Below are 24,187 nucleotides of genomic sequence, written 5' to 3' on the forward strand. Positions count from 1 at the left end.
ACACGTTTTGTCTCATAACTGGATAACGAGAAGTTTAACATTTACTAAATGCGTATATAAAACGAAATTTACAAGGTTTCAAGAGAAACAATGGAAGCAAATACATAGTTCGAAAACAATGCGGTTTTAAGAAGTTTCAGATTTGTCAGTTCTTTACAAGGTTACGCCTTTTAATTTTTTAGAGCAATTGTACATTTACCGGAAATCTTCAAGAGAAAAGAATTTACATTTTTCGCCGTACTTAGAATGGTTGTAAAATACTGAAGTACATTTTTATTCTTTCTCCAAATTTTTCAATAAAATTACCAGTTGATGAATTTGTCAGTTTTGAGTAAATTTGTGTATTAGGGAAAACGGCTTGTAGGAATAATTGATATCACATACGGGGGTATTATGTGTCTATATGAATAATATCATAATATCTGAAATGTTTTCAGCTCTTGTATTCATTTGGTGTATTGACGCATACTCCAGTTTAGCTTTTATTTGTTTCAAACGAGCTGAGGTGATTAAAAAATACGGACTAATTGCCTTTTATTTTAATAGACTTACCAAACGTTTCAATTAATACCTCATCCTATACGATACCAACTGGTAGTTCAGTGACCCTAGAATGCACGGTATCAGGACAAAGTACAATAACATCAGTCTACTGGACCAAGTATACAGATACCGATACTATAAGTATAACCTCCAGCACAGATTCAAACAGGTACAGAGGAAGTACTCCAAACACACCATCTTTGACTATAGTTAGTGCTGTACTTGGTGATGTAGGACAATACAGATGTTCTGCTGTTAACAGCGATGGGACAGGACATAGTCCTAGTAACACCACACTTCATGTCACAAGTCAGCAAGGTACTTATTTCGATTCAATACATTAAATATAGAATAGAAATAATAAAACTTTTTCACGTGATTCGTTCATGTCTGATTTTTTAAAGCTTTTCATTTAATAATATTGGTGTGGAGTATGTGGGCTAACTTACTAAAGGTTCCTTCATATTTATATTTCACCAGATATCAATCATAAATGATGCAGATGAATATTTTAATTCAGTCAATAATCACAGTACTAGTAATAAATTTGATTAGGTGATTATTCTGAGGTAATAACTATGTGCTGTTCTTGTAGAACCGTGTGGAGGAAACTTTACAGCAAAAACAGGAACAGTTGTTTTTCCCGCCATAAATGATGGAAAACCCTGCTTTTATCGGATTTCTTTACAGACGAATTATATAGTATCAATTAGTTTTAACAATAGAAGAGGCTGGTCAGATATTGGATACACAATAAAGGTCTGCTTATCATTATAAGAATGTAATGTCTTTACAACACTTTCATCTAAAACTACAAATTACTCTGATAGTAAAATATAGGTTACTTCCAATTCATGGTTAAATAAAAAATCACATTACTTAGGTACTGCCATTTCGCATAGACGGGTAAGGTCTCTTTTTTTTAATGTAACTTAATTATTACACAGCTGTATAAAAAAGGGGATGTGGTATGAATGCTAATGCAACAACTTTCAACCAAAGTCCAAATGACGTGGACAAAAGCATTTTAGATCACCGTACGGCCGTCAACAATGAGAAAAACCCATACCGAATTGTCAACTATAAAAGGCACCGATATGACAAAATGTGAAACAATTCAAACGAGAAAACCAACGACCTGATTATGACTAAACAATTAATAGATATAAAATACAAAACAAATATGACAAAGATAAACCAACGGAAACCACGGAATAACAGGACCCTAAGCATGACTTATAACAGACACATAAAGAGTTAACCAGTTTCAACAGCACAACTTCAGAATAAGATGTAAAAATCAATTGACAAGGGCTTAACTCAACAGATTGGTATCAAGCCCAAAAATACCAAACAAGCATAAAAACAAAAGAATTACTTACATATCTAAGATTACTCGCAATTAAATGAAAGCTAGCTCAAAGCCAATACCAAATAATAAGTAAATCATGTTGTCCTATTCTAAAGTATCAAGCAATAGACAGCCAACAGTCATGCACAGTCTAAAAAAGCAAGACCTTGTGCAGTGCCAACATAAAAGTAAAAAAGTATTGACAGGATGTAAAACCATAAGTTAGTTATGTATTAATTTTTCAAAAACGAAACAAGTCTTAATAACAATATTCAGAGATCTAACTACTGTGTTACATTAATGACCTTTAAGAATAATGCTGCGTGTCAAATGGTAAATGTTAATGGAACAATACAAAAACACACAAAATGACATGAAGAGGTAAACATGAAAAAAAAATTATCCGTACCAACGTACATTAAAAAGGATTTAAAAAGAAGAAGAAAAAAAAACCACTTAACTCTGTGTTATCGTTCAAACAAGTTCACTTATTTCATTTAGGTTTTGCTTGGCGTCCTTTTTTTTTTTTTTTTTGCTATTTGTGGAAGAGTACTATATAATATGACAATCGAACGGTAGGCCAATTTGGAGTCATATAATGATTGTATTGAAAGATCGCAATCACTGTAACGTTTGTTACGCATGTCTCTCTCATCTTACAATTAAGTTTGTTATAGGTTCCGTTTATTTTGAGTTATTTGTGATGTTTTAGTTATTTACGGTATCAATAAACTCATCATAGATACCAGGGTTAAAACTGTGTACGCCAGACGCGTGTTTCGTCTACAAAAAATCATCAGTGACGCTCGAATAAAAAAGTTAAGAAAAGACCAAATAAAGAACGAAGGTGATGAGCATTGAGGACCCAAAATTGCGAAAGGTTTTATCAAATACAGCTAAGGTAATCTATTCCTGTGGTAGAAAATCTTTGGTATTTCGAAATTACAAGTTTTATAATCAGTTAATATATAATTATGACCATATCAATGATAATTCATGTCAACACAGAAGTGCAGACTACTGGGCTTGTGATACTCTCGGTGAGAAACCTCCACCGGCAGTCATCATAGATACCAGGATTAAAATTTTGTACGCCAGACGAGCGTTTCGTCTACAAAGTTACACAATTGCATGATTGTTAATTTATCTTTCCCTGCTCGTTATCATATCATGATATTTGAGGACGGAGAGGAGGGGGATATGGTAGGGTTGGTGTATTAGTTTGAAGGAACTACTTTTTATTTTGGTATGTACATTTTTTGTTTTGGTAACTGTTTAGTATATGATAAATGTTTTATCAAAACCTTCAAAAAGACATAACTTGTTTGGCTATTATATTTCTTAAATATCTGACAGTCTTTTATTTAATTTAGTTTGGAAAACGTTCGATCACAAATTAAAAGGCAAGTCAATTTCTATGTTTAGTTTGTTTATAGAGGACTTGACATACAGTTTTATATTTAGTTCTTTAACATCTCTGTTGTTTTTAGTAAAATGATTACATATATCTGTTTTTAGATTTATGATGGTTCTAGCAGCAGCGGTGCTTCAATAACCACAATAATAAGGTTTAACAGCCCTTCTTATTATAACTCATCAAATAACAACATGTTTATTGAATATTCTCGTTTTGGTCCTGGATCAGACAGTATAGAGGCGTCATATCAAGGCATCATGAAAGGTAAATAATCTTATCTATAACAATTCTATATCTTTTTCATATTGCATACCAATGTATGATAGTATCCTTATTCAATTAATATTTTAGTTATTTATGAACGGAGATTTTCAAATTTGTATATGTTACAAATCATGTAAGTACCGGACATACATGGACAGAATTAGAAGTTTTACTAAAAATTATCTTCACAACTATAGGTCACCGTACCTAATTTGTTGTTTTTCTTTTTGCAATATATGATGCACGACGTTCCCGATGAAATTTTGTTTTGAAAGAAGAAATTTAAATTATAGAAACTCAGAAAAGTGTGTAAAAATATGGGAATTGTACCACTATTACTGGCAATTCCGTTAAAACCCATTCGTTTTAAGATTGTCGCCGAAGAACGCCGCTAGCGAAATAGGAAAAGAAAATTTATTGAAATAGAATACGGATAGAAATTAGCAAAAAAAAAAGCACCGTATTATCAGACTTGATTGCCTATAATTGCTTACTTGTTTGGCTTTTTAACTATTTTGATCTGAGCGTCACTGATGAGTCTTATGTAGACGAAACGCGCGTCAGGCGTAACAAAATAATAAGCCTGGTACCTTTGATAACTATTACATCCACTTTATATGAACTTTGGTGGATAGTTGTCTCATTGGCAATCATACCTCATCTCCTTATTTTTATATTGGAAACTCAGAAGAAATATGCTTTGTTGTCATGGAATAAAGAAAAAAGATATTTGACCGAACAACTTTTCCTATGTTCCAAGTGAAAATAGTCTCCTTGAAATTTATTGGACTGTACAGACGAAATCCGAAATAGGAGATTTTTTTATGGAAATAATCTTAACGGAGATGTATGGTCGCAGCAAATGAAATAAGTGCAGAAAAGAGAATCAAGGATCATAAGAACCTGCCATGAGATGTATGGTATCATATCATGAGACAAAATATTTCTATAAGGTTTCAAGTCAAATCATGCCTTCAAGGTGAAGGACATACTTACCAAACATTGTATAAAATGTTTGAAAAATGTAATAACGGAAACCCATCATCTGATTGTAAACGAATTTTGATTTTTAGATACTTTTATTGTGTTTTGCCATTATTTTGTTACTTTACTTGTGTAAATCTTATCTATTGAAGTCGGAGTATATGGAAGGCAACTACAGTTCTTTAAAACTGACATCAACATGATGACTAATTATTTGTTGACAACATATTCTTACACTTAAGCCATAGTCGGTAGTCGCATGCTGATGCCAACCTCTTTGCTACTTTTCTATGAAAATTGTTCCTTTATTCGTACGATACAGACTCCACACGAGGGGTCTCTCGAAAAGAATCCTGATTTTTCATCAGTATCTGTTTTTGGTTTCATGTCACGATTTTCTGATGTTTTTTATATATGGTTGTTGTTGACAGGGAAACTTTGAAAAGAATATTATTTGATAAATTATATCCACTTTTGAAAATTTGTTTTGGTGCCATCACAATTTGGTGACCATTATGGAAATCTGTGTCAAGAGTTGGTCAAAGCTATGTTTTAGAATTAAACACATTCCGTTCTCATTTATATCATCCACAAAATTTAAATGAGTTTTCAATGTATTTGTGCTTAAAGCTAGTTTCATGATTGGACCTACTTGTGGATCAAAACTGATAAGTCTAATGGATAATATGCGTTCGCTTACTAAATTATAAACCTGGTATCTGAAGTTGGTAATACTTGTTTACCACCTGATTTCATATCTTGTTCTGTGGTCTTTGTGCTTGACAAACCTCGGCTTCATGTGTAGTGTTTTATAGACTCGCCTTTAGTTTCTTTGGACACGTTATTTTTTTCTTTCTTTCTTTCTTTCTAAAATTATTATTTTTATTATCTCCTTGATATTATTCCACGTTATTTAATTTTCAAAGATCATGTTGATTTTCATTATTAATTTGATGAGTATGATGAACAAAAATAGTTGTTAAGCAGTTGCCTCTCAAAACAGAATTGGACAAAAATCACTATTATAGTGTTGCTATTAACTATTTTCAGTATGCCTACATATATTGGTTAGATTTTTTATGCATTTATTGTATAATATTATCTTACAAATTGGATTTTCGTTTGTTCAGGTTGACTGGTTTTAAGCGAAATTTCGACCCTTGAACTTTTTTTTATTTTCAAGACTTTGTTTGCAATCATACAGATTTGGTCTTGGAATTACAAATGTTCCTTGTACTATTTTTTTGGTAATGTCTGAATATTTAGAGCATACTTTTTGTACATAAGTTAACCGGCCAATTTGTGTTTAGTTCCGTTTGGTCTACTTTTCACGAAAAGAAGCATCACATATTTAGATTTGTTTGAAATTTGAAACATGTGTCATAAGAAATATTTTACTTTTCTTGAAACTATGGCAATAAGAATAAATGTATATTTTCATTTTTTTTATTCAGTCTTGCCCTCAACTCTAGAAACCCCAGCGGCATCATATTCAAAACATGTCGGAGAACAGGTAACTTTATCCTGCCCATTGCAATTAGTCGGAATCAGATTACAAAGAATAGAGTGGACATTTATTAACAAAACAGGATATAGCATTGACCCAATTAAATTTTCCTTTCCTTTAATGAAATACCAAGGAGCTTCCATCTACACTCCATCTCTCACTATAAAAAAATTAGATCATAGCGATAATGGAATATACAGGTGTCGGGCCATAAATGCGACTAGTTCAACAATTAGTTTACCTGTGGTTCTCACAGTCAGTACAGTAACAACTAGTTTACCTGTGGTTCCCACAGACAATACAGTAACAACTAGTTTACCTGTGGTTCCCACAGACAATACAGTAACAACTAGTTTACCTGTGGTTCCCACAGACAATACAGTAACAACTAGTTTACCTGTGGTTCTCATAGTTACTACAGAAACGACAACTATTACAGGTAAATGATATTAAATAAAAATAAGACCTATCATGTTGATAACGATACTACTACTATAACTACTATTAATACTATTAGTACAACGGCTGCTACTACTCCTACTACTACTGCTGCTACTGATACCTATAATACTACAACTAATTATAATAATTTACTTTTACGAAGTCAGGAATACGACAGTTGTTTTCCTTTCGTTTGATGTGTTTGAGCTTTTGATTTTGCCATTTTATAAAGGACTTTCCGTTTTGAATTTCCCTTGGAGTTCGGTATTTTTGTTATTTTACTTTTTATCTAATTATGTAAGATATTTATTTTTAAATGTATGTGTAAACACTTTATCGGAAATGTTCATTTTTACTGGATTTTGAGGAGTTTTGCTATTAACTGCATAATTAATTCTTCATAGCATGCAAACATACAAGTTAGTATTTACCAACAAACATACATTTTGATATTACCCACAAACATACAATTTGATATTACCAACCAACATATATTTAAATATTACCCACAAACATACATTTTAGTATTTTCCTTCAAATATATATTCTAATATTACCCACAAACATACATTTTAGTATTTACCAACAAACATATATTTTAATATTACCCACAAACATACATTTTAGTATTTACCCACAAACATATATTTTGATATTACCCACAAACATATATTTTGATATTACCCACCAACATATATTTTGATATTACCCACAAACATATATTTTGATGTAACCCACCAACATATATTTTAATATTACCCACAAACATACATTTTAGTATTTACCCACAAACATATATTTTAATATTACCTACAAACATACATTTTAGTATTTACCCACAAAAATATATTTTAATATTACTCACAAACACACAATTTAGTATTTACCCACACACATATATTTTGATAAATCCCACCAACATACATAAAAACGGTAGTATTTATTCTTCCATAGGCGACAATACTAACATTTTCTAAATTTACCACTTTTTATAATAAAAACCTGGCATGCCCACCTTCATTTTACAATTTTATAAACATTTAGAAGCCTTTTCGAATAATTCTCAAGAAAATAGTTCAATGTGTTTCAAAGCTCATATTGTAAAAATATACACTCTGCAGTTATTCATAAATAAAAAACAAATTATATTATACCCTTTAAACTGTTTCCCCAAATTCTACCTTTTCCCCTTAAAAATGGGAGAATATATGTAAAATTTGGTCACAATGGAGTTTAATCACTGCTAGTTTTAGTATTGTGATCTTTTAACAGCATCAAGTGCAATAGCAACGCATAGAGATCACTTCTATCCTCGCACTTTCTCCTTTTGCAATTCCTTGCATAATTATCAATAATGAATCAAACTTTTTTTGCAGGACATTAAGTTATGCACCTGTCATTCTTATATTTTGGAACCGCCTCTGTGGTCTCATGGTAGCGTGCTTTGCTCGAGTACGGGAGGTCATGGGTTCAACCAACGGCCAGATTCAACCAAAGACTTGAAGGATTTCGGTATTTTCTGATTCTACGAAAAACACTTATTATTAAGTGCAAAGACTGGTCGGCTGGAAGTCAAAATAATGTGTCCGAATAAGTTAACATTATTCCTGCGTACTGTAATCTTGTTAATTAGCATAAAAAAAACCGACTAAGCGTGTTGGCCTAGTACAAGCCGGAGTCTATATTCATATCACATAATCAAGTTCTCGTCCCGAATATGCATTTAATTTGCCACTGTACGTTACACACAGGGATCCATCCATTCATCTAATAATTGGATATGAGTGATTTTCATGGCTTCTAATCATAAAATATGGATCTAAAAAGAAAACTTTAGAAGTAAACTTATGCAAAGAAAAAGTTTAAAGCACATAGCTGTAGTAATATACTAATACAAAAGAATGCTGCCTCCCAAACGAAAGAACATGGTTTTGGAAGATCAACAGTCCCTCACTAGCAAATTGAGAATTTATTGAAGACTGTGAAAGCCATGGAAATTTGAACAATATGGAAAGACCAGTATATGATGTATCAAGGAATATACTACCTAGCACGTTATACCCTTGTAGACAGTGGTATGTCTTCCGTCTGATATAAATGAAATAAAACATCAATCTATAATAAAGTCACGTACAAGCAATATCGACAGCATCATCACTGGCATTTGAACAATATATTGTACAAAATGAAAAACAATATAATTTCCTTTTTTGCTTTGACAACATTGGATGACTACAATGTTTTACCAATACTACAGCATGGAAATAAAAACACTCTTCAAAGTTTTGTTTTCCTTTCAATTGTACAACAACCTTGATAATGATTCACCGGCAAGTGTATTGTTTTTTGTATTACATATGACTTTTATAAGTTTGAATGTCCCTTGGTATATTGGCCTCTCTTTTATACCTTTCTGAGAAAGTACTGGAAAAAGAACATTGAAATAATCATCTTAAATAAGGACTGAAGGCACCAAGGGGTATTCAAAACTCATAAGTCGAATTAAATGAAAGACGTCGAAAAGATATGTACGTCCTCAAAACATTAAATAGAAAACTAAAGACTGCGCAATTTTACTAGCAGCTTGAATGAGTGATCTCAGCTGCTCCGGAAGAGTAAGCAGAACCTGCTCCACATGTGACACCTATCATTAAGAATAACATTGCTTCTGAAACACTATTACTATTCCGGGTATTTAGGAAAGGATAATTTTTACTAAACTTGGGATTCGGAGAAAGACAAGTAGTAATAAACCAGAAAATTAAGTAAGGATGCAGAAATGAATGCATAATGTTAAAACAAATTATATTCAACTGAAATAGAAAGATATCGGAAATGAGTGTCAGGAAGATATAAAGGTAGGCTGAAAAGAGACAGCTTAAGTAATATCTCTTACAGATCCAAATGCCAGGAAAAAAGATCGAACACAAGCAGACTTCAGGATTAAAATGGAAGGAAGAAGAAAAAAAAGAAAGATCTAAATGTAAAGGAATGAAAAATCTCGAGAACTAAATCAAAAGACTAAATAAAACCCAATTTTTTTAGACAAAATTGCAAGGCTTCAGTTCTCAAGTGGCATGAGAAAAGCAACAAATGAATAAGGAGAGAAAATATTATACAAAAAGAGAGGGTTTTGAAGCGAAGGGATTTGGAAAACCCAAATAAATTGCTAAAAGAAAAATAGTTAAAGGACAATACTTGCAAGGACCCAAAGATGAAAAAATAAGACGATATGTAAAAGAAATATCACTATGAAAATTATCAAAGTTCAAAAAACAGAGAGAAAATGCTTTAGTGAAAGATTAAAAAGTAGAAAATTAAGATATAGATTAACGAACAAATTATGGCAATGACACACAAACCATAGTAATTCACCAAAAATGAAGTGGATTTAGATTACGTTTTAAAAAAAAATTAAAGATGTTGTGAAGATAGCATGTGTTATGAACTAACATGTTGCTCTCATGTCCTTTTAAGCAGTTAGTTGTTACAGTTCGTCGGAAGATACCTCGGGTATGCTGACAATGCCATGGCAAAATACGAAAAGTCGAACAACAGTCTTCAAAACACAACATAAAAAACTAAAGACTGAGCAACTCAATATCCATAAAAAAAAAGAAGGTGATCTCAGGTGCTCCGAAAGGGTAAGCAGATCCTGCTCCAAATGTGGCATCCGTTATGTTGCTTTGTAAGTACAAATTTGATGATAATTCTCAATCGATGATAATTAGATATTGCTGACAACCTCTATGCACAGTGCATAACAGGCACAATTACCTGTGGTGATCATGTATGGAGACCTGCCAGACATTTTGAAATCACTGGATAAAGAATTAGTTTCCACCACTTAGGTAAACAAAAAAAAACGTGAATTGCTAAATACAAATAAAGGCAACAGTAGTATACTGCTGTTCGAAATTCATAAATCTATTGAGAAAAAAACAGATCCGGGTTACAAACTAAAACTGAGGGAAACACATCAAATATAAGAGGAGAACTACGACACAACAGAAACACAACATTAAAATGTAGCACACATAGAAACGAACTATAATATAACAATGGCCATTTCCCTGACTTGGTACAGGAAATTTTAAGAAAAAAATGGTGGGTTGAACCTGGTTTTGTGGCTAGCCAAACCTCCCGCTTTTATGGCAATGTTAAATATAACATTAAAATGACAACATCACATGACAGGACTACAATAAAAATAAATGGGAGAACATATAGGACAGAGAAACATACGAATAATAGCTAACAAAAGGTACCAGGTTTAAAACCGATGAATTACTTATTGAGATTAATGTCATTATGAATTATAACATGAATTGAAAATGGCAGGATGAATGGCTATTAAATATCCAGTGGCAAATCAAATGCATATTAAAGACGAACCATGTTAATACGATATGAATATGAACCCGCTTTGTATTAACGTGCTAGTTCAGAAGGTAATAGTCCACAGAAAGACATGTCACCTTAATCGGACACATTATTCTCCGAGCCAACCTGTCTTTGCTCTTGCTACTTAATGTCGCGTGCTCGGGGAGAATCAGCAAATACCAATTTCAAAGAGGTTTGATCCGGCTGGGGACCGAATGCACGAGCATCCACGTCACGAGCACCAGCATGTGAGACGAGCTGACTACAACGACAGCTCGATGATGCAGAGGAAAGATAATATGTACAGAAGATCATATTGACTGCTATATTTATTTTGAAAAAGAAGAGAAATAAAAAAAATATTCACAATCCAGAACATTTAGATTTAAGATAAAAGATAAAAGATCATGAAAACTATTACAGAGAATATATACCTTTGAGAAAGGTAGAAAACATTTTGAATCTAATGAAAAGCAATACATCCTACACAGGTTGAAGATAGTTGTAAACAAAATGAGTAATGACATAATGCTGAGATGAGGCAGAGCTAATGACAATGATTTGTGAACCAAGTAAAGGAAATATTGATTATGTAACCCTAAATATCCTAAACCAGGAAGGAGCTTCATAATGAAGACATAGATAATGCACCCACAGACTCTGAAATTCTATTCATAGACAACAGCAAGAGCAGAGACATTATGTACAATCATTATCTCATGAGGTACAGATCTTAAAGAGGAATTGATAAGAAATATGATGTCAGATAGTCACTACTAATCATTTGTTCGGACTGAATAAGAAGCCGAAAAAAAACGTTGTTTACATATTTTTAAATTGTAATGCTGGTAAATCAAATGAACAGTTCTTCATTATCTTGTCTATTAGGACTACACTACAAAAACATTCTCAAAGACAGTACAAAACACAATCAGGTTATAACCCGGACTTGGATTAGTGTATATAGATTGCAAGCTAGCAAAGTTGCATCCTTCGATCTTTGTTGCCGTACCATAGTTCTACATTTTAAAGACCTAAAAAACATGCTTCGAAGTTTATAACTATGAAAGTCTCTAAAGGTTACGGACACAACAAGATATATGCATCTTATACTTATCTATGTCTACTGCGCAATGACCTGTAACTGAAATACGACATTTCTACGTTCTTTGAATTTTTGTCAGACCTTTATTGTACAATATCCACACTTTTTATTGCATTGTTGTGTAGCCTTTTCATTTAGTTTAAGATTAGACGTTCAAAAAAGATGTTGTTATATAGTTTTTTTATATCTTTTTACGGATATATTTGCTCCTAAAACATTGTTATCCAAAGTGTCATAGTAGTACTATGCGTAAATTTGTACATAATTTGAATCCAATCTGTGACCAATCCTGTATTTTCTTTTATCAAAAATAATAAAGATATGAGGGTATAGTCATACTGGGTGATAGTAATTCTTACAGAATTACCTGTCAAGTAGTCAATAAGTAGAATATGGCGTTTCATATTAGGTGCTAACGACCATTATATAAAACATGTATAATTCGTCGCAGTCACCAATTGCGTTATATCTAAACACAACAAACTAACAAAAAAACACTTCAAAATTTGGCTAGTGTGGTTATTTCTGGATTTCAATGCTTACCATTCATTGATTGATTTACCAAACCCTAATATGGTTTTACTATGGGATTAAAGCCATAATTCTATAATAGTATATTCTGTGTATTCTAGTTTCTAGTTATATATGTAACATGTTGTTCTTGTATTATAATGTCTTATGATTGTTTGCCTATGTGAATTGTTTGACTTGTTTCAAATTTTTCTAATTAAAAAAAAAACACACACGAAAAAAGGATCAGTAAGAGTAGATCTACATATAGGTCATTATAGCCAAAATTGGCAGGTTGACACTTTATATGAGACTTTGTCTTTGAAGTCAAGGTTGACTTTGGATGGATTCGGCTATCATTCTAAGGTCTTTTTTGTTCACATAGCTCTACATATGCTTCGGTACTTATCCTTCCTTGGCTTTCAAACATCTGGGTTCAAGCATTCCTGATGAAGATACATCCAGAAAAGCGATTTGGACGCATGAAATTTATATGAATGTATTTTATATTTCATGAGTTTCTCTTTAAAAAAAATTTTGAGATGAAATACAGTATTTATATATGCACATGTATGGAAGAAATTGGGTTCTGTCAGCTAGTTAAGAGAAGCAGAATAAAAAGTGAAATAACAAAAATACCGAACTCCAGGGACAATTCAAAACGGAAAGTCCTTTATCAAATTGCAAAATCAAAGGCTCAAACACATCAAACGAATGGAAAACAACTGTCATATTCCTGACTTGGTACAGGCATTTTCTTATGTAGAAAATGGTGGATTAAACCTGGTTTTATGACAGTCGCATAGAATTCCATTATATTGACAAAAAATAAATTATTTTTCTGAAAAGAACACAACACACACTATTTTATAATTTCTATATTTTAACACGATGTGTACCCAAATATAACTTCAAGAAAAAATTCTTCATTGACTGTGTTTTGTACAAAAAGATGTATCCGAATATATCATTTTGAATATATTATTGCATTTCCAATTTAAAAACTTTATGATTGTTTTTACTATTTTCACTACTCATGTGGATTAATAAAAAGTTTTCGATATATATACATATTTATATATACTATTGGTCTTGTTCGTATATAATTGCATACATCTTGTTTCCTCCTGTGAGATTGTCGTATTTAGAAATATAAATATCAATTCTAATTTGTTTCTTTTATAATACCAGCTTATGCGTCGGTTGAGTATTATACTAGTAATAACAACTTACTAGATGCCTAATTCTGGACTCGGCTTTGGTACTATCAGATTTTCAATTGATGTCCTGACGGATTTTATGTTTCAAGAAAATGTTTTAGCCTACATAATTAGCTTAAAGTACAAAATCATCAATAATTGAAAATATGATAATAATAAAATAAATTCATGATAGTAAGTTTTTAAGATTGATGTTAGTTTCACTTAATTGTGGCTGTCTTTCAAGGCAGAAACTCGAATTTGATATGTCATTCGCCATGACTATAGGTCAGCTGTACATGCGTCACATGAAAATACAATATATTATATATTTGACGGTTTTGATTAGTCAATCTAAATTTTGATTTCATCATTTAGTTTGAGATATAGGCATTTAGTTTGTGTTTTTTTTTAAAATATTTTATTGATGATAATACTCTACGAGTGAAGTGAATCTAAAAAATTAAAATTAAAATTGATTGTTTGTTCCAGCAAGGCCTCCAGATGTTTCAACAGATGAAACGTTAATAAACGTTATATATGGACACTCAGCAAAGCTCTCTTGTACAGTCTCTACAAATTCGCCAATACAAACGGTCACGTGGGAAAAAGAAATTGGTTCTACAGTAGAAAAAATAAAGATAGACAGTAATAAGGGAAAATATCAGGGTGGAAACGTTACAAATCCTTCACTTACTATCCTGAATGTTGATGGGAGCGATAGCGGAAATTATACCTGTACTGCTAGTAATAGTATAGGAGATGGAAGTGCGGAAACTATACGGATCGTTGTGATTGGTATGTCAATTTGCTTAATTTTTTAATATACTTATCTGCACTATGATTTTTGTTGATTTATTTAAAACATTTATTTTTAAAGTGTGCAAGCTTAAAAACATTCATGCTAGCGTGAATGTATTTTAACATTGTCTTATCATCTTTATCAATTGTCCAAGCATCAATTTGACTCTTAAGTGCTCTTAAAAGATGATTGGAAGGACTATTGTCTGCACAGTAAAAATGCAAGCCAATATTTTTATAATACGTCCGGTCTTATACCCTAATAACCATGAATAACATATTAAATGTCTTGTTTCAAGCAAATATACTTATGAAATTTATCAAACTCTCAAGTGGTTTCAGGGAGCGTTTACATAAAAAAAATCATATATCAGACACAAATAATAAGTTTATTTTATTTCTATTATGCGCATCTTTTTAAAAAAAGTCATTTGGCCTATTTGTCGTGTTCATTTTCGTTGGTTAAAGGTTTTGTTTTGGGTATTTTCAAATTACGACTATCTTAACTATGTGCGTGCATGGAATAGTTTGGCTCTAAAACGAGATGACTGGGAATGAGTCAAACTCCATTGTTGCTTTAATGTGGTTTAGTATTCATATAAGTTTGTATACGAGAAGTATGATCCACTTTTGAATTCGTTGTTCTTGGTATTGTAGACAGAAACCCAGGCATCCTATAGAAGGTATTTTTTTAATTGAAAGACATTTGTCCATGTTAACATTTACCCATTTTCTGGTGTAAAATGTCGGATTATATAAAATGTAATGTAGGTACTATAACGCAGTTTATAATCCTACCAACTTATTGTCTGTTTGATAAAATTGGGAGATTCAGAATAAGCTGGACAAATATCGACTAACGGAAAAGAAAGATTAAAATTTGATAAAATTAATGTTTTATACATTTGATGCAGGGACGCTCGAAACCAAACATGCGAAAGAAAAGTCGAGACGCTATATAAAGAAGGAGACGTTAAACGAATATCCCAAACCAGCGTAGGTTAACTTTGCAATCATCCGTCAAAATGGAAAAAATAGACCCGGAAAAATATTAAAAATTACATCGATAACTTTTTTTTTCTATGGTAGCCTTTTTATTTCATTTGATCTCTAAAAGTATGTAAGTTACAGTAGTCTAGTCAAATTAGCTCTAAAATCACTCAACCTGCAACTCATTGCAACACAGTTTTTTTTATTGCAAGTTATAATATAGACTTGTATTAACAACATATTAAAAATCTACATTAATATAATTTGAGGAAAAGGTTAGTTTTTGGGTGAAATATGTGGTTTTTAGAGAAAAAATACTGAAACTGGAAAAAAAGAAAAATTGTTATTTATGTTTTTTTTGCCTTATGGCTTGGTGAAGATAGACACTTTATCTTATGAGGGTATATGGTAGTCCTCTAGTTATAAGTATTCATATTAGAATAATTTTGAGGTGAAATGTGTGATGTTAGAGAAAAACGCTGAAAACTGGAAATCAAAAAAAGCTCAGTTATTTTTGTTTAAACCTTTGAAGTGGGATCTTTATAGAAAATAGAACATACTATCTTATGCTTATGTTTTTAAGTCCTATAGTTATTAGTATTTGAAAAATAGGAATTCTCGGGTAAAATGTGAATTTTAGTGAAAAATGGTGAAAAACTGAAATAAAAAAACTAGGTTATTCATGGTTAAAACTTTTGAAATGTGAGCTTTATAGAAGAAAGACCTTATTATCTATGTATTTCGTATTCCTCTAGTTATCAATATCAAAAGTAATTTAATTTTTATGTTAAATATTTGGTTTTAGGAACAAATTTTTTAAAAACTGAAATCATTTAACACTCACCATTCATCTTTTTTTATGAATAATTGTGACAAAGATTGATAAGATTAATAAATACTGTTAACCAGTTGCAAGTTATACACTAACTCTGTTATTAGAGAATTAGAATCTTGATTGTCAAATAGCAGAACACAATCGGTCTATATCTTTATTAAAATATATACATTTTGAGGGATGAAAGTGATTCATTTGTAAATTTTTTAATTTAAATTGAGAAAAGACTGTTTTTAAAAAATACAGAACATTTTTTGTATAATTATTTTTTTTCTACTTTGCCAAATAAGGGGAAACAACTCAGATAACCTAACTTTTACTACCAAAAAGCTACACCACTTTCAGCAAAATATATTTTTGTAGATTTTTAGTATGTTGTTAATAGAATGTAACAGACTTGTTTTTCAGAAGAAAAAAACTTTGTGTTGCAATTAGTTGCAGGTTATTCACTAGATTGACTAGACTAAGATGTCTAATGATGGTAATGATTTAAATATGATATCTAATTTCAGATATAGATGAATGTCAGAACAATACCATAAATAATTGTATACAGGATTGTGAAAACACATTTGGTTCATTTGTTTGTCGTTGTTGGAGAGGCTACAATGGTGATGGGAACATGAATTGTAAAGTAGACAACACTCAAATAGGTAAAAATGTATTTTAAACATTTTCACTAGCCATAGGTCCGGATTGTATTCCTTGGATAGAGAATATGCATTTTTAAAAACAAAAAGTTCAATTGAATTAAATTTTTTAACATTTTATTTTGAATACATAAGTTGTTTTGATACTGTAGTTATTCTTCTTTGAAGACAACTGTATTAATCTGATAACAGAACGTTTTTATCAGAAACATCGACTGAGATATTATTTAAACAAGTAAGAATTCCTATCTTGTTGTCAAATCACCTTTTCATATACCTTTGCATTTTGCAAGAAGAATAACTTCAAAAGCGTACACAAAACCGTTGTGATTGGTTGACAATGATATTTTATGCTCGACAAATGAAGCGATGTTATTTTTTTTTAAAGTGTCCTAATAATAAGAGTAGCCATAATAATTTAGATTCTGAAACAGCGTGTTGAACAGAATTTTATTATGCATCACATGAACGTGAACATTTAAAAGAAAAAAAAAGAGCAAATACGATCTACTTCATGCCAATAAAAAATGTTGGTCATACGAATGACTGCCTGTTTAAATAAACTACTAAAAAAAGAAACCACTTATTTATTATCTGGCCTAGTACATGCATATTTACAAAACAATAGGCTTGGACACAATTTTAAACATTGCAACATAATTCTATCCATGCCAGTGACAAAACACCAAACAAAGGTTTAAGACACCAACTTTGAAAAAAGATATCACCTTAACATCCGGTGTTCAAAACAGTGAGCGTTCCTGATGAAAGTAAACCCAGAAAAGCGTTTCGGACGCATGAAATTTATAACGTGCTATTTTCATTTTTTACCCACAGAAAGGTTCATAGACAGTGAAAGGAAGAAATAAAACTTAGTCGAATGATTGCTAACAATTTCGTATCGACCAACGAGGTCAAATTAAAGATGAAAAAATAAAATTTAGATTTTGAATTTTATGACAATTACAAAGAACAGTGATATTAAATTGTGGTGTGTTTTACCATTAGTTTCACAACTAGTGATATAAACATTCAGCTATATGCCGTATCTGAAAACGATATTTCCATTAAGGTCACGTGGTTTGTTATTCTTCCGAAATCGTTCCTTTCAGTAAAGCATATAACGTTATGTTACCGAAAATGGAAAAGGTAATTATAAAATAAGAGTAAATACCGTGGACGGAACAAAACTTATCACAACTAGGTACTGAATCAAAATAAACAGAATCACTATAAACCAGAAATATGGAGAACTGTCAGTTGAGTTATGCTAAATGTATTAAGCATTTGCTTAAAGTAATCAGAGAGGGAGACATATATTTAGAAAAAAGCATTATTTTTCTGAATTTATTCTGTTGAATGATATTTGGGAGAATCTTTCAGAGAATTACGTGAAAAAAATATGATATTAAGTAGTTCACTTTTGTGAGTAAAAACTTACATTTCCTATCAAAATATGCTTATTTGAGAACTATAGTGATTTTTATACTTGTTGAATAACCATTTCCTGGAAAGGAATGTAGTGTAACGTATTCACTTACACTTTTTTTTTGACCTTCAATCGCTCCTTAAAAAATCCAATAGAGATTACTACAGATCTATCAACAACAATTTCAATATGTAAAATTCACTTGTACTGCAATATTTTTGTATAAACTTATTATTATTATTAAATATATATACAACTCGCGTAAACATCAGCCCAACAACGTTAGATCTGTAAATTTGCTTTCGCAAATTTTTTGTTCTTCCCTCGCCGGGATTCGAACTCATGCTACTGAGATATCGTGACACCAAATCGCCTGCACTGTATCCGACGCGCTAGACCACACGACCACATAGGCCTCACTGAATTTACAGATCTAACATTGTTGGGCTGATATTTAGACGAGTTGTATACACAGAATGTACACAGCCATGTATCACCATCACTGCTGGTGATCCGATGGATAAATCTGTTGTAGAGTTGTCACTGGTTCAGACGTATATTTGTTGTTCGACCTGTTAGTCAAATGCGTTTTGTTAAAATATACTTTTTCACTTTTTTGGTCTTTTGGAAAATGTTGTTTGTGCTGTATTTAGACCCCTCTAACAAGAAATTTGTTTTGCATGCACACGTATAAAAATTGCGGTTTTTATCCAACGCAATCATAGGTTTGAACGTTGTTTTCAATTTAGACTTATTTATATTTTTTCGTTTGGGCTTGTATTATATTTTCCTTCAGGTTTATATGATCCGTTCATCCTATTTCGATTCTTTAAAATTCAAGAGTCTATCCTAAATTGAGGTAAATTATATGGCCTTCCAAATACCGTTTCGATCCCTAACATCACTGAAGAGACATTAATTGTCGAAATCCGGATATGGTGTACAAAAACCTTTTGTTTGCGGTATATCATCTTTTCCGCAAGTTTATTGTTTTCTGTTAAGTATTAAATTTATAATTAAGATCCATTTATTACATCGGTGATCCGTTTATTTGGCAATCGCCAATGGCAGTCAGCAGGGTTTAAGAACATTTGTTGTTCGACCTGTTAGTCAAATGCGTTTTGTTATAATATACTTTTTCACTTTTTTGGTCTTTTGGAAAATGTTGTTTGTGCTGTATTTAGACCCCTCTAACAAGAAATTTGTTTTGCATGCACACGTATAAAAATTGCGGTTTTTATCCAACGCAATCATAGGTTTGAACTTTGTTTTCAATTTAGACTTATTTATATATACAAGTCTAAATTGAAAACAACGTTCAAACCTATGATTGCGTTGGATAAAAACCGCAATTTTTATACGTGTGCATGCAAAACAATTTTCTTGGTAGAGGGGTCTAAATACAGCACAAACAACGTTTTCCAAAAGACCAAATGAGTGAAAAAGTATATTTTAACAAAACGCATTTGACTCGCAGGTCGAGCAATATATATTTATATATACAAGTCTAAATTGAAAACAATATATATATATATTTGATGAAGTGAACTCCTTTAAAAACTAAACTTATATTGTCTATTAATAAACATATATTTAGATTTCTGATTTAGGTTTAATTTGATCAAAAATTTAATTCTTGGGGTTCTTTGATATGCTGATTCTAACAAAGTTTTAGTGGTTAAATCATATCTAATTTTATTGATTATAATTTGAAAATGCATAACATCATATCTCATTTTAGAGAACTATTTTTTAGTGGTTAATTTCCGAGAACTATTTGTTTATCATTTATTCAGCTTGAGTCATTTCCCTTTGAACAGAAAATTAATAAGTATATGGATAACATTAAACTGTTTTTCATTTCAACATGAATTAAATATATGTAGGGTTCTTTCAAATGCTGAATCTAAACCTGTATTTAAATATTGGATTTTTGGGCCCAGTTTTCAAGTTAGTCCAAATCAGGGTCCGGAATTAAACTTTGTTTGATTTCAACAAAAAATGAACTTATGGGGTTTTTTGAAATGTATTTAGAGATTTTGGATTTTGGGCTCCTTTATCAAATTGGTCCACATTGAGGTCCAAAGGGTCCTAAATTAAAACTTTTAATTGATTTCATCAAAAATTGAATTCTTGGGGTTCTTTGATATGCTGATTCTAACAATGTACATAGATTTTGGATATTTGACCATAATAGGTAAATGTCCAATTTCAATTTTTTCAGTTCTTTGCCCACATTCATTTTGTGTCACAAACCTATGCTGTGTCAAATATTCAATCACAATCCAAATTCAGAGCTGTTTTAAGCTTAAATGTAGTGTCCATACTTGCTCAACTGTTCAGGGTTCAACCTCTGCAGGAAATCCGGTTTGTCGTCACTCTGACAGCCTGTTGTAATAATCAAGCTGATAACTGTAACCAACATTCATGCTGTGCTACTATTACATAAGATTGCTTTATATTTTGTTTTGAGTAAAGTTTTAATTTAATGTCACATAGTTTCTAGATGATTCTGTTCAAGTTCATGAAAACATTTTCAAATCAAGTTGTGGTAGAAACAAGGCAAACTTTAATCGTATTACACATATATAAGAGCTGTGGTGATATGGTTTATTTATCAAATTTATTTAACTACCATTTCTTTATCAACAGCAACATATTTAAGAACTGCAGTGATTTCCATAACTGTTGAAGGGCCATATAAATGGAATGCCAGCTTGTATGACGTTGATTCTAACTATTATAAATACTTCACATCACAGTTTGTTAAAGCGGTATGTTGATCGTTACAAGGCTAACTATGTTATATAAAATACTAACTTCAGGTGCAATGGCTTGCTCTGTTTTGTTATGCTTTCACATGAAAAGAAAAAGGGAAGTAAGAGAACAAACAATAGGCTGAAGAAGAATATATAACAACTGATGATCATTTTGTAGATATTAGAACTCCACTGAAAATATGGGTGAAACTAGGTGTTCTGGAAGGAGTATTGGTTCTTGCCCTTCTAGTGACACCAAAAATTATAATTGTTGCAAGGGATAAAACAAAAACAGATATAAATGGAAGTCTTTTTTCTCCAACTTCATGGCCGTATCAAATTTTTAAACATCGGTAACTATATTATTTGAAAGACGAATAAAAAATTATGAGCCATATAAAACATGGGTAGTCATTTTCACCCATCGCAATGATTATGCCATATATAAAACCGATAACTAATCTTACATTCGGAATAAAGCAGGACGGGATTGTCAATAAGACAAATTGGAATATATCCGTGGTAAGTGGTTACACTGATAAGAATTCATAATTTAAACGAAAATTAAAAGGCGATTCATTCAGAACAATCAAATGCTATGACATTCCCAACAAAAAGAAAAGGCTAAGGCTTCAGTGCAAAATAATGACCTTCATAAAATACTTATCGTGAACAAAAGATCATTAATGTTCCTGTGGTTCTCCTATTGGAGATTCCCTTTCTATTCAGTTAACTAATCAATATAAATAAAAATTGATATTGAAGCCCTATTGTTTGGAAATGACGCATATAATTATGAAACTAATTGAAAAATGTTCGATAAAGATCGTTGTTTCATTAAACGATCAAAGAAATATATATTCTCCAAGTCAGCCATCTTGTTTCCGTCTTCTTCTTTTTCTATGCATTTGTTATCTTTTTCATTTGTTTATTTTTCTATTTTTTTTTCTTTTATGTGATTGTACGTTGTATATGTTTTGCTGTCATCATATGTGTATATCATTAATGTAAGTAGAAAATTGTGTCCCATCCATTTGCTTGATTATGGCAATAACATATTATTATACTAACTTTATTTTTTAAATTATATATATCGATATTGGTAGTTGTTGTCAACATTTCTTCAAATAAAGCCATAGTTAACAAGAATTCATTTGATTCATGGGGTTGTCAGTTTATTTTTGACTATGAGTTTGAATGTCCCTTTGGTATCTTTCGTCTCTCTTTTACAGGTTAATGAAATTGGCCAAACACATCCTGGATACAGAGAAGCAAAGGTTTTAAGTTTAAGGTAGGTTTTATGCCTTCGATGGTGCATATCTAGATTAACATTCATCAATTAGTTTAAACGTTATCTATGGCCCCGAAAGATGAATGAATAAACGGAGAGTTCACTGGTCAAGACAAAATCACGACAATAGATAATCATCGGTATGACAATGTTGCTACCAGGATACCTGCATTATCAAAACAAGATATATTTTTATTTCAGTAAAGACAATATGTTCGTAATATGGACAGTATTTACTTAAAATAAGTGAACGTATCCATCTAAGGTCAATTTTGTCTGCGGTAGGTTAAATCCGAGTTACTGCAACTGTTTCCAAATTTATCACTTGTGTGTCACCCGTCAACGTACATTTTTTCCGCCTATCAGAAATTCTCCTGAAAACTTTGTTATTAACAACGGCATAATATCTGCTTCTATTTGAACAAATATTCTATACCATATATTCCGTCAGGAACAAATACTGTAAAATATGTTCCAGTGCAAATAATGTTCCAGAATATTTTTTTCCCATTTATAAATTATATTATGAAAGAACTTCTATTTCATGACATGTGATAATTGATATTTTAAAGCTAACACTGAAGCAGCAATTTCTAGCTTGTGGATTTACACCAAACCTGCAGTGATGGTAGTTGATATTTTTGCTATCTGCGATTTATATATCAGGTTTACCATTTCTCCGGAACACTAAGACACAAAAGTTAGGACACCATATCCGGAATTAGTACATTTTGATTTTCAAAACTAGAAGGGTTATGAATATTACGAAAATATATTATAATATATGATTGGTGATGTTGGTAAATGCGTGCTTCTTGAAGTTTTGGATCAACACCTGAAAAAAGTAAACTCGCACATTTTAGGAGAAAATTGTATTCTTTTTTATCTTTCATATTATTGGACTTATATGAGCAGTATTTGCTTAAAGTCATAGAGATGGATCGATTGTTATTTTTTTCATAAATTATTAAATGGTCTCTAACTATAATTAAGGAAAGAAAAAGAGTGATATAGAAATAGATAAAATTAACATTTCAGACCTGGAAGCATTGGTGTTGATCAAGGAATCATAATGGACAGGTCATCAAATTTATCAACGCTGCTTCAAACAATACAAATGAACGTTGCTATGCAAACATTTGGAAAATTCACAGTCACGAATGAAACTATTCGGAGCGTCCAGGGTTGTAAGTAAAAAAAAAAGGAAAACATTAGAACAAAATAGTTCAAAGATATTAAGAAGTCTTTTTGAAATATGATATAAATCTTGCGAGCACACGAAAGGGACTATTCAGAACAACAAAAAGGAATGAGACAACTATCCACCAGAGACCCAAATGACGTAGATGTAAGCAACTATAGGTGACCATATGGCCTTCAGTAATGAGCAAAATCCATACCATATAGTATTCAGAATGTGTCGGGTTTAATATGTTTGCTAGCACTCAACCTCCCCTAACTTGAAACAGGGTTGTAATAGGCTGTATACATCAGCTCTAAAAAGGTTTATTTCCTTAGATTAAAACTAGCACACAAAAAACAATTAATAAAGATTAAAAGACACAAATTGCCGATATAAGAGTACCTTCAGTTAGTGAAAGGAAATTCAAAACCATTAACAACCAATAAATAAATTATGTTTGATAAACAAAAATATCAATCAGTAAATATCCAACGAATTTAGTGTAAAGACCTCGTCAACAGTCTGACAAAAACATTTCATCACTA

General features: G+C 31.4%; 1 protein-coding gene across 3 annotated transcripts in view; it reads left to right on the top strand.

Annotated features, from left to right (window-relative positions):
• Window positions 1-24,187, top strand: part of LOC127711501 (adhesion G protein-coupled receptor F5-like) — an 88,867-nt gene that overhangs the window by 17,876 nt on the left and 46,804 nt on the right. For 2 of the 3 annotated variants that reach the window (XM_052217586.1, XM_052217577.1), the window contains exons 4-12: window positions 547-861; window positions 1,139-1,302; window positions 3,413-3,575; window positions 6,014-6,505; window positions 14,197-14,502; window positions 16,843-16,983; window positions 21,062-21,183; window positions 22,401-22,459; window positions 23,498-23,646. In XM_052217586.1, coding sequence (XP_052073546.1) covers window positions 547-861; window positions 1,139-1,302; window positions 3,413-3,575; window positions 6,014-6,505; window positions 14,197-14,502; window positions 16,843-16,983; window positions 21,062-21,183; window positions 22,401-22,459; window positions 23,498-23,646 — 1,911 coding nt within the window. The remainder of the gene's footprint in view (window positions 1-546; window positions 862-1,138; window positions 1,303-3,412; window positions 3,576-6,013; window positions 6,506-14,196; window positions 14,503-16,842; window positions 16,984-21,061; window positions 21,184-22,400; window positions 22,460-23,497; window positions 23,647-24,187) is intronic. The other variant, XM_052217595.1, reaches the window with a different exon arrangement.

Source organism: Mytilus californianus, unplaced genomic scaffold, assembly GCF_021869535.1.
Source record: "Mytilus californianus isolate M0D057914Y unplaced genomic scaffold, xbMytCali1.0.p SCAF_1, whole genome shotgun sequence".
In the NCBI taxonomy this organism is placed as follows: Eukaryota; Metazoa; Mollusca; class Bivalvia; order Mytilida; family Mytilidae; genus Mytilus; species Mytilus californianus.